This window comes from Carassius gibelio, chromosome B5 (genome assembly GCF_023724105.1).
Source record: "Carassius gibelio isolate Cgi1373 ecotype wild population from Czech Republic chromosome B5, carGib1.2-hapl.c, whole genome shotgun sequence".
Lineage (NCBI taxonomy): Eukaryota > Metazoa > Chordata > Actinopteri > Cypriniformes > Cyprinidae > Carassius > Carassius gibelio.
The window spans coordinates 3,371,770-3,384,346 of record NC_068400.1 but is presented as its reverse complement, the minus strand read 5'-3'; the positions used below and the strand labels follow the sequence as shown (position 1 = coordinate 3,384,346).

The 12,577-nt window shown below is 44.1% G+C and overlaps 1 protein-coding gene across 1 annotated transcript; it reads right to left on the bottom strand.

Moving 5' to 3' along the window:
* Window positions 1–1,223: 1,223 nt before the first annotated feature.
* Window positions 1,224–11,688, bottom strand: LOC127958158 (uncharacterized). The gene is made up of 2 exons (XM_052556957.1): window positions 10,711–11,688; window positions 1,224–4,492 (listed from the first exon to the last, which is right to left on the bottom strand). Exon 2 carries the CDS (start codon window positions 4,490–4,492, stop codon window positions 2,258–2,260), a length of 2,235 nt encoding a protein of 744 aa, XP_052412917.1. The 5' UTR covers window positions 10,711–11,688; the 3' UTR covers window positions 1,224–2,257.
* Between the last annotated feature and the right edge of the window lie 889 nt (window positions 11,689–12,577).

Below are 12,577 nucleotides of genomic sequence, written 5' to 3'. Positions count from 1 at the left end.
TGAGGGACAGGTTGAAAATGTCTGTGAAGACCCCTGCAAGCTGCTCTGCACATGCCCTAAGCACACGTCCAGGAATGCCATCCGGGCCAGCAGCCTTGCGTGCGTTGATCCGGCTCAGTGCAGTGTGGACATCTGTGGAGGTGAGTTTAAGGGGTTGGTGGTCTGCTGAGGGTGAGATTTTGGTGGCCATCTCCTTGCTGTCGCTGTTGAAGCGAGCATAAAAGTCATTTAGCTCGTTAAGGAAGGAGACGTCCGTGACTGTTGGTGTGGAGTTGCTTGACTTGTAGTCACTGATGATCTGGATGCCCTGCCACATGCGTCGGGGGTCAGAGTTGGAAAAGTGTTCCTCTACCTTCAGCTTGTAGCAGTACTTGGCCTTTTTGATGCCCCTTTTCAGGTTAGCCCTGGATTTACTGTAGGCCTGAGTGTCATCTGACCTGAAGGCAGCGTTGCGGTCTTTCAGCAGAAGTCGAACCTCCTTGTTCATCCATGGCTTCTGATTAGGGTATGTTGTTATCTGTTTTTCTGTTGTTACACTGTCAATGGTGGAGTTGATGTGATCCAGTACAGAGGAGGTGTAGATATCAATGTCCGTGTGAGAGCCACAGGCAGCCTGTGAAGCAAACATACTCCAGTCAGTGTGTTGAAACCTGTCTTGAAGTAAAGAGTCTGCTCCAGTTGGCCACACTTTGATGGTCCTCACTGATGGCTTCACACGGTTGATGAGGGGTGAATACTTAGGGGTGAGAAACAAAGAAAGGTGATCAGACTGTCCGAGGTGGGGGAGGGGGCTCGCGATGTAAGCTCCATTGATGTTTGTATAAACATGATCCAAAGTTTTGTCTCCTCTGGTGTGGCAGGAAACATGCTGGTGAAATTTGGGGAGTACTGTTTTTAATTTGCAGTGATTAAAATCACCCGCGACAATAAAAGCAGCCTCTGGGTGAGCAGTCTGTTGTTTACTAATGGCTGCATGAAGTTCGTGCAAAGCAAGCTTGGCATTAGCATCCGGTGGAATATAGACTGCGGTTATTATGGTGGAAGTGAACTCCCGTGGCAGATAAAAAGGTCTACATTTAACCATGAGAAACTCTAGGTTAGCTGAGCAGTGTCTCCCAACAATGACAGTGTTCGTATACCAAGCTTTGTTGACATATGTTGGGGATAACAGTTTAAAACCCAAGGAGCAGGTGGTGTCGTAATCAAGACCAGGAGTCAGAGATGAGTTCAATTAATAATAATAATTTTACTTAAGGAAATGGTTTGCAGTTTCATAGGCAGAAGTCAGCGTCAATACCCTCGCAGGAGTTCGTAAGCTGAACTGCCGTATAATACAAAATCAGTCATAGTTATACTCCAGACAGAAGACTTCAAATGCGTCAAAGCACTGGTCAGCAGCGATCTGATTGGTTCCAAAACCTAGATAAACTTAGACAATCTTCACATATGGTCATATACATCTTCAGCATATCTCCAGTGATTATAGCAGGCGTCAGCACGGTTGAAGAAGGCACCTCATCCTAGGTCTGGAATCCAGCAATGTTGGTCTCATCACTTTATGGGCACACACACACATACACAAACTCAGCCCTTATCTGCTTATTCCCAAGGTTTTCTTGCACTGGCAAGTCTTTTTATCACTACAGTTGGTTACACACAAAGGGCAGGCTGACATTAATCTTAAAGAATAAGAAGACAGGATAAAACAGAGTTCTTAATATCTAATGTCCGTTGAGACATGTTAGGAGACAGCATGTCTCTCCCATGGCACATAGAAGAGGCCCCCTGGTCCGTTTTAGCTGACCTGGTGACCCTAGGAAAAAGAATACTCACACACATGTCCATGACATGTAAAACCTGTCAGTTCTAGGAAGGAATAATATGTTTCTAAGTAAGCATGCATCAATCTATAGTTATATAGATGGCTTTCTTCATTTAATCACATCATACAACAATCTTGGAGGTTAAATACTGATCAAACACTTGATTAATAATCACACAATATTAATGAGATAATATATTCTGAAGAAAGGATATAATCAGCGTCAGAATCTCCATCCTCTCCTTCAGTCCCCCGTTTTAGACCGGTATGGAGTCCAATACTCCACGTCTGGTCTATCCAGTGAGGCCACTACGGAAGGTGGAGTGGTGACGCGTGTTTCCCCTAGGGGTCACACTTGTCTCTTCACCCTATCATGGACAAGCTGGATACTAATTAATCCAGTCCCCATGCTTAGGGCTCTCCCTGCCCTTCCACTCACAACAGGGCGTTGACGTCATCCTTCATCAGCTGCTGCAGACTGTTGGTCAGCTTCCGCAGTCGCAAATCTTCCTCCACCGGGTTAATAGTCCTGCAAGCAGATTTGAACACATAGGACAGACAACAGCGTACCAATCCCCACGCAACCAAACACAGGACAATAATTCCCACAAATCCTCCAAAAACATACAAGCCATAATGAAAGATTCCAATAAGCGCGTCCTCTGAAGCTTCCACAAAATCATCCCAAGCTTCTTCAACAAATTCTTCTACAGACTCGGTTACATCTGTAAAAATAGCCCCTACTGTGAAAGCAAACATCCATGCTATTGCTAACGCCGTGGGTTCTTGAGGATCTGACAAGAAAGGGGTACCTGTTGATCGGAGCCATACTGAATTCAAATATTCATAGCCAGCAAACACATCATTAGTCTTGACCTGTTTTAAGAAATCATTAATGTATTTCTTACTTGCTTGCTGCGATTTTACTTGAGGGTAGTATTCTGTAGATGTAGTCATATTAGTAACACAATACTCTGTCTCGGAACAATCTGTCTTTTTACACTTCTCAACTGGGTTCCACTCAGGACCTATAGTATGGACAGCCTTATGATGCAGACAATGACTTAAACTCCACCCATCATGTAACCCTCGTAACTCTTGAACGGAGGGAATTGGCCTTAAAAATTGACGAAACTGTTTCTCCCTGTCGAACCACTCATCTCCCATAGCAGCATCAGATACCTGTGGCCACATGTAGACCTGATGGGGCTGGAAATCTTTCCATACAAAATCCTCCGTGGATCGAGGAACCCGCATGGTGGTCTTTCTGCTGGCAATCATTTCTAAACACAAATGAAACATATTCAACTGCATCCAAGCAGTGACATTATAGACCATTGAGGTGGGGCTATTACACCTACTTTCAAGATGGTCATGTAGTTGTTCCATTTGAATGACGGATTGATTAGCCATTAACATAGCAACATCATACTGAAACAGCACATCTGCGAAATTTGCCCATGTATAATCTGGCCGCACAAAAGATGCGTTGCAAATTTCCATTGGAACCTTTGCCCCTGGGGTACCTAAAATTTTGTTTATAATTACCGCACATTTGTCAGGCCGATGCGGAGGAAACGTCTGGACGAACCAATGTTTCACTTCCATACCCAGGCATCGTTCCACGTGCATGGTCTCCTTCCAAGGATCATCCAACTTAGTATACCTTGGCCAAGCGAGGGAAAGAGCATTAACATTTGGTAATCCATTTTTACTTCCATTTAGATCAAAATTATTCTTATCAGTCTTATCAATTCGTCCTAGTCTATCACACACTGCTCCATAAGATCTGTTTTTATCCCACCTGACAAGATGAACCTTTTCTGGCTGCAAAACATTCCATCGTCTCAGAAATTTGTCATTTGCAACTAACTTATATGTGTCAGAGCTGGGATCATCTCGAACAAAAATATTTCTAGACAGATAGCTTTGTGCTACATCCCTTACTGCCTTATTCGAGTAAAGATGGTCCTTAACCTTGGGCAGATAATATGACACAATATGACGTGGATCAGGCGCAATAGGGTATAAAGGTAACTTCACTGCTTTTCCTCCAATCTCTATCTGAGCATGCTGTAACTCACCCCCATTGTCTCTCCTGCTGCGTTTAGGAGTGGCAGGTGTTTTCTGATTTAATACATACTTGCGGTGCTTGTCTATTGCTACTGGACAGTCACTATGGTTTCTGCCAACTACGGTGATGGGAATCCAACTAAGGGAACTATAGTTTCCATCAAAAACATCCACATCACCATTGTTCCACCAGCGGCCTTTCTGCATGATGAGGGTATTCTCTGGATAATTTGGGGAGTGACCGAGCCAATAGGTCACTGTGTCATTGCCGTCGAACCTATAACAATGATTCTTAACTTTCTGATACATAGTAGGAAGCAAATTTAGACCCTCTGTAGAATTTAGGCATGGGTATCTAACCCAAGAAGGACGGCAGTCGGTCATTTCACAATCCCAATTTGTTGAGAACGCATGAAAACGTCCTGTTGAGAGAGAGATTTGAATCCAGAGCAGAAATGATAAAGCAATCAAAATTAACATTACAATTGAGAGCGGAATAACCAATCGAATGAATGCTCGTCTAAGTTTCAGACGTCTTTCTCTGCGTGCTTCTTCATGAAGAATCAGCAGCTTCAGCACATCATCAGGTCCGGACATCTGAAACAGTCAAGTCAAAATTTAGGATAAACCCGTACATTTCACTTTTACCTATAACGCCTAAGGTTGACTACGAGGTAGCATTCTGGTTGTAACATTTCTCGAGGGGCTTCACCTGAGACCAGTGTCTCCATACTGTACCAAGCGCTCCTCTGTCAAGAAGAACAGAAGTGTTAGTAGTTAACAAAACTTGATAGGGCCCATCAAACTTCGGACCCAGAGGGGTTACTATTTCCCTCCGCATCATTACTGTATCTCCAATTTCTGGAAGAACAGGCAATGTGGTTTGCTCTTTGTTATCTTGTTCAGCTTGTCTGATACTGACACTTACTCGTGTATCACGTAAGCAATTATCCAAGGTTTTTAGATAATTTTGCAGAGCATCTTTCAAAGGGCCCGAGGGTCCCTCATGTTGCAATGGTGCATCCCATGGCAAACGCATGTAACGACCTGTCATGATTTCAAAAGGGCTGATCTGTGTGGTTTTATTTGGGCTAGCCCTCATACTAAACAGTATCATTGGTATTGCTGCGTGCCAACCCTTTCCCCACTCCAAAGCTCTCTTCCTCAGGGAAGTTTTCAATGTTCGGTTAGCTCGTTCAACTGAACCACTTGACTGAGGCCTAAAAGAAATGTGGAAATGTTGTGTGATCCCCATTAATCTCATAGCCTGTTTCATCACTTTCCCTGTGAAATGTGTGCCCTGGTCTGAATCAATCTGTAAAGGAAGTCCCCATCTGGGGAATACTTCAGTCAACAGAATTTTTGCAGTTGCGTCTGCGGTGCAATTTCTCAGCGGAAAGGCCTCCACCCATCTAGAAAACAAATCAATAATCATTAAGATGTATGAAAAACCTCCACTAGGGGGCAATGGACCTATGAAATCAATTTGCAAATGTGTCCAGGGTCCCTGAGGGCGAGGGGCATGTCCCAAGGGAATCTTAAGCTTAGAAGGAGAATTTACCTTGAGACATACCAAACATCTTTTACAGAAATCTGTGCAAGCGGTTCTCAGCTTGGGCCACCACCATGTTTTTGAAATCATTGCATGTAGCTTTTCAGGACCTGCATGTGCCAAACCATGATATAAAGACATTAATTCAGTACGAGCAGAAGAAGGACATACAAATCGATCATGAAATTTCCAAAGTCCATCAGAAGTCTTTAGTGCCCCTAACTTAGCCCACTGTTCAGTTTCCTCTGGATCATTAGTGTCATATAACTCAAAGATGTCTCTGGTTGGTGCTTCTCCCTCCTGGGGAGAAAGAGGTACTACACTCACAACTTTTTCAGTACGTTTTGCAGCCCCCCTGGCAGCAGCATCTGCAGCCCGATTTCCTTTGGCTTCTGGTGACTCCTCCTGTGAATGTCCCGTGACTTTGATCACAGCTCCAGCAGCAGGCAGTTTGCAGGCCTCCATTAGTTCAATGACCTGCTTCTGATGAGAAATAGGAAGACCAGCAGTAGTCAAAAATCCCCGACGTTGCCACACAGGTCCAAAATCTACAGCGACCCCATAAGCATAACGGCTATCTGTATACACATTTAGACGTTTCCCCTTGCCAAACTGCAGGGCACGGGTCAGGGCAATGAGTTCAGCTACTTGAGCTCCACCACCTGCAAGAGAACCACAGTCAACTGTTTCACCGTGCTCGTTTACCACAGCCCATCCAGTGTATCGTGTACCATTCTCATAAAAACTGGACCCGTCGACGAACAGTTTCATTGCATCTTGCAGTGGCTCGGTATCCAGTGGGCTCCGAGTGTCGTTCTCAATCAGCTGTGCACAATTGTGAGCAGTTCCTTCTTCTGGCATAAGGGATGCAGGGTTGATTACATTGTCAGCATCAATCAAGATTTCAACATTTTTGCTCAAGAGGGTTGCTTCCCACTTGGCTCGTCGTTGATTTGAAATTGTACCCAGGCGTGTGTTTGTAAGTAGTTTGAGTATCTGGTGTCTGGTGTGCAGTACCACTTTCTGGTGCATGACGACCTCCTCTGTTGCCTTGACCGCCCATTCAGCACAGTCGCAGATCAGCAAGCATGGATGCTGTCCGGCCATGGAAACAGGAATAGTGGTCGAGAAGTACCCCACCATGCCGTAAGACGTTCTTCCAGGAACACGCTGGCCCAGGGCAGCTGAGTAGGATTTCTTCCCTACCCAAGTCCATAGGTGAAAGGCCCGCCGGGCATCGGCGTGTCTAAGTGCAGGACAAGAAGAAAGAGTCTCTTTGATACTCACAAACGCCTCTTCCATCTCCTCTGTCCATTCGATGAGCTCCTGTCCAGGCTTCCCTCCCTTCAGTGCTTCTGTGAGGGGCTTAGAAAGTTCATTATATTCAGACACATACTGGCGGCAGTAATTCAGAAGTCCCATTACCTGCCTTAGACCAGTCACGGTGTTAGGCTTTGGCAGTTCGACGATAGCCTTGACCCGTTCAGGAGTGATGCGTCTGCCATGGACTCCAACGATCTGTCCCAGATACGTCACCTCGGATCTGGCCAACTGCACCTTCTGCAAGTTAATCTTAAACCCTCCCTGGTTCAAAGTTTTCAACACAGTCTGAACAGCATTCAAATGTTTAAGCTTAGTAGGACTACAGATCAAAAGGTCATCCACGTACTGAAGTACGACAGACCCATCAGTTTCAAGTTCTTTTCGAATAGGATCAATGAATGAAGCCAATACTTGATTGAACAGACTGGGCGAGTGGCAGAATCCTTGAGGCATTCGAGTCCATGTCCATTGTCGTCCAGAACAGGAAAATGCAAATTTCGGTTGATCCTCTGGTGCTAAGGGACAAGTCCAAAAGCCATTAGCAATGTCTAAAGCAGTAAAATAACAGTGCTCAGATCCAATCTCATTCAAAATAGTGGCTGGGTTGGCCACCAGGGGGTGCATTGGAGCAGTAACTGCATTCAAGGCGGTATAATCAATTGTCAAACGCCAACTCTTATCAGCTTTCTGTACTGGCCACATAGGGCTGTTCGTGGGGGCGGAGCATGGCACAATTATCCCCCGTTTATGTAACTCATTAACAACCTGTTCAGCTCCTAAGCGAGCATCGTTTTTCAAAGGATATTGGCGTTTGGCATCATGCATGGGACCTGGGATGCGGAGTGGCTGAATGTTTGCCTTACCACAATCAAATTTGTCTTTAGCCCATACATTAGGAAATTTAGAAATTAGGTATTTCCACTCAGGTCTAGTCTCTGTCATATTTGAGGCACTTACAGCTCCAGCCACTGCACATCCAGCTCCATGGTGTGGCCTTGCATGAGATAAGCGGAGTACTTCATTGCAGCCAAGCACAAGCTTATCTGTAGAAAGCAAAACATCAGCTTCAAGATTATTCAGAATGTCAACACCAATTATGGTTCCCACAGTATTTTTCCCAACCCAGAATTCTGTCCAAAACACTTTCTGAGAGTCTGCAATAGAGAGAGGAACAGGAACAGATTTATAATACATTTCTTTGCCATTCAATCCTTCAATGTACATAAAATCAGAAGTAGTTTCCAAATTAATGTTGGTGATGCTAACTTGAGCCCCAGTATCAATTAATGCTATACATTGCCGGCCTCCTAACAACGCATGAATATAGGGTCTAGGGTCAGTCACATCACAAGAACCGGAGGCCGCTGACCCCTAGTCCTCGACCAGTTTCTTCAGCTTGGCAATGTCAGCATCAGACAGAGTCAGCCGATGTGGCTGCCTGTCCCTTCTACCCTTTTTGAAGTTAGATTGGGACAGATTAACTCGACATTGTGTATGTACATGCCCTTTCTTATGGCATCGGCTGCATTTCACAGGTTCTTTAGGACAATTACGGCTGAAATGCCCAGGCTGGCGACAATTATAACAACTGACCTCGGGTGGATTTGTTTCCGCTTCAGCCCCTGCGGCTACCGCCGCGGGGTGAGCACCTGGTTCACTCTGCAGACGACTCCAACTTACTGCACTCCACTGGAGCAGGGATTCCCAATTTGGAATGTTAACAGAGCCTGAAATGAGCAGATCTCGATAACGTTTAGTCAGTCCGCTTATAGCGGATTCAATGATGATCGCTGAATCATAATCCTCATTATTATTATTAGCAGCACAGTAATTTTCATATGCATTACGAAAACGTTCAACATATTCTAAAGGACTTTCGGTGGGTCTCTGCTTAATTTGGGTCACACTAGTCCAGGGAAAGGAGCCCCTCCCTAACAGATCTTGCACCTGCTCTTTATATTCTCGGTATGCTATACAATACTCATCCCAATTAGTGGGAACGAGAGGATCAATTCTGATAGTTTGAACTCTGCCTAATTTACTGTGGGGCACAAGAGTTTCTACCATGTATTGAATGTCTGCAATTCCTAAATTTTGTTGTCTAGCTATAGACTCTAATTTATCCCATGACACCTTATTTGGACTAAATAATTTGAAAGGTTCGATGCCACTCAACAAATTATTTTTCTCAACCGCGGTGAGTCTATTCCACTCCCCTATTTCATATCCTGCACCCATTTCAGTGTTTCTCTGTTCCTCAGCAACAGCTCTAATGGGCGCAGCAGACACCCCTCCCCGGGAGGAGGGGGCCCCGCCTCGCTCAAGAGGAGGAGAGAGAGGAACACCAATGTTTTCAGCCTTCTGGTTGACATTTGCATATGGCGTAGAAACCTCAGTTACATCTGGGTAAGGGGGTGGCGCCCCAGAAATAGCAGCATCCAGTAACCTCCTAGCAATACTATAAGGCGAATCACTCTGATTATCTGTTTGGGTATGAGGGGCGGAGCCGGTTACGGCAGCCGCCTGCACAGTCAGAGAAGGGAGCTCAGGAGCAGAGGGAAAAGACACATGTGGAACCATATTACAAGCCTCACTCTGCTCGGCCTTTTTCATGACAACGGATAGCCCTGTAGTAAAACCACTCAGATCTTTCCCTATTTCAACCCCTGAAATCTCAGCCATGAGATCACTTTTGGCACGTAAATCTTTCCAGCATTCGACTACTGCGGGAATTGTGCCATCTTCAGTTAAGGGAATTCCTCCCTGTTTACAAATCCATGAATAAGCACATACAGCTAAGAATTTATGTTTTTCTGGCTCTTTCTTAGACTGTAACCATCCTAACTGTTTTTCTACTTTCCAGTCTGAGTCAAATCCTTGACTGACCATACGCTTAATTAGTTCAGAGAATTTCTTTGAAGTCAAAGTTTCAGAACAAATCTGCTTACAGAGTTTGCTCGGATCTGTTTCAACAGATTCTGTTTTTGGAGGCTGCTTGTTACTTTTACCAGCCATTTCAAAATACTATATATCAAACTGTATATACGGAGATATGTTATTTATTGATATATATATATAGTAGTTTTAATTTCCTTATATAGGAAGCCCCTGAGAAATGCTAGCAGCAAACAATTTGAGGTATTAAATCTATAGCTTATCAAACAAATGGCTTAACTTCTGCGTCTGAAACTGCAAAGTATTTCTGACAACACCTGTCCACTAGTCATTAAAACATTTTAGCTCATTCGGGTTTGTTCAAAAATGCATCCCAGATCAATCAATACTTTCCCTTACCTATATCTCTATCTCTATATATATATATGCGCATATAGATTATCTAGGTATTTATTTTAAAATTCTACTTTTTGGATACTCTGTACCCTAACCACTGATCTGTCCTGTTTCTAAGCTCGGGGCGCGCCCCTGTCTGTTCAAACGAGTGGTCAAGAGTTGAAAGAGCGAGATACGTCTAGAACCCCCGTCTAGCGTCTTACATTCCTTTCTGAATTTCCAAATCCTTAATTGGCTACCCCCCCGGCCGTAAATGCACTTTGCCTTGGCTATCAAATGCTATACCCAGCACTGCCTGTTACGGCCTTTGTGCTTTTTAAGAATGCGTTTTCGTCCTCCCCTGGACTGTGCACACCTAAAAAACAAACTTTCACGTCTATCTTTAAGACCTATAGGTGTGCACCTGTTCCCTCTGTAATTGTACACATCTGAAAAATATCTTATATCAAGACCTACGATGTATACTTGTACCCCTTAACTCACAAGGTTACTTATTTACAGGTATATGTGACACAATTTATTTTCTCCACCCCCGGAGTTAGTGTCTACCCCCTCACGTCTGAGTGAGTCTATCGTTCTTTCTTCTCTTGACCCCCGTTCTCCACAGACAGTCCCTAACCAATGATATTAAATATAAAATCTTTCCTACCTTTTGGTTTTTGATGATTGATCAGGGATGTCACCAAAGAACGATTGCCCGCCGATCCTCCACCATTAAACTGTTGGGGATAACAGTTTAAAACCCAAGGAGCAGGTGGTGTCGTAATCAAGACCAGGAGTCAGAGATGAGTTCAATTAATAATAATAATTTTACTTAAGGAAATGGTTTGCAGTTTCATAGGCAGAAGTCAGCGTCAATACCCTCGCAGGAGTTCGTAAGCTGAACTGCCGTATAATACAAAATCAGTCATAGTTATACTCCAGACAGAAGACTTCAAATGCGTCAAAGCACTGGTCAGCAGCGATCTGATTGGTTCCAAAACCTAGATAAACTTAGACAATCTTCACATATGGTCATATACATCTTCAGCATATCTCCAGTGATTATAGCAGGCGTCAGCACGGTTGAAGAAGGCACCTCATCCTAGGTCTGGAATCCAGCAATGTTGGTCTCATCACTTTATGGGCACACACACACATACACAAACTCAGCCCTTATCTGCTTATTCCCAAGGTTTTCTTGCACTGGCAAGTCTTTTTATCACTACAGTTGGTTACACACAAAGGGCAGGCTGACATTAATCTTAAAGAATAAGAAGACAGGATAAAACAGAGTTCTTAATATCTAATGTCCGTTGAGACATGTTAGGAGACAGCATGTCTCTCCCATGGCACATAGAAGAGGCCCCCTGGTCCGTTTTAGCTGACCTGGTGACCCTAGGAAAAAGAATACTCACACACATGTCCATGACATGTAAAACCTGTCAGTTCTAGGAAGGAATAATATGTTTCTAAGTAAGCATGCATCAATCTATAGTTATATAGATGGCTTTCTTCATTTAATCACATCATACAACAATCTTGGAGGTTAAATACTGATCAAACACTTGATTAATAATCACACAATATTAATGAGATAATATATTCTGAAGAAAGGATATAATCAGCGTCAGAATCTCCATCCTCTCCTTCACATAAATGCACAATCCACCACCTCTTGTCTTGCCGGAGTCATCTGCCGTTCTATCTGCCCGGAGCGTGTAGCGTCCTGCTAGCTCAATAGCATTGTTGGGTACGTCGCTGTGTAGCCATGTTTCCGTGAAAACCATGACATTGCAGTCCATAAGTCGCTTACTGTGGGTGATGCGGAGTCGTAACTCATCCATTTTGTTCACCAGTGACCGCACATTAGCGAGGAAAATGCTGGGTAAAGAGAGCCGGAGCGGTGTTAGCTTTAGCTTGGCTCTTAGACCTCCGCGCTTCCCCCGCCTTTGTTTACGATCTCGACGCCGCCTGCGAGCACTTCCGCCCGGCCGGGTAGAGTGCGAAGCCTCGGTTGTTCTAGCGATCTCAGGGATGAGTCGAAGATTGGTGATAAAACTGTTGGTAAAGTCCTCACCGATATCCAAAAGCTCCTGTCGGGTGTATGATGTTAAAGCAAAGCTGTTCAGTACGAACAGACCCGAGATGAGCAGGAATAATACTGCAAAATTGCAAAAACTGGAGAGACGCTGAGCCTCGCGATGTGTTCGCGCCGCCATCTTGGTCTAGAAATTAGAAATTATATTTGGGTCCCAAAATCAAGGCCTGTAAAAATATTCATATTTTTTGTCAGTCCTTGAGATTGTCATTTTTATAGCATCAAAAACACAATCAGAGAACCATGTTTGGGCATTAATATCTTAAAGTGTTATTCATAGCCTCACCAAACTTTGCAGGATGGAAGACAAACATGTTCTTAGTATAACTGAACCAAAGTTTGTACTGCATGTCTATTGAGATTCTACAAGGCCCTAGATTTGGGTAAGTGGCTAAACCCCTGATACTGAGGGTATTATAAACTCATTTTCTGCATC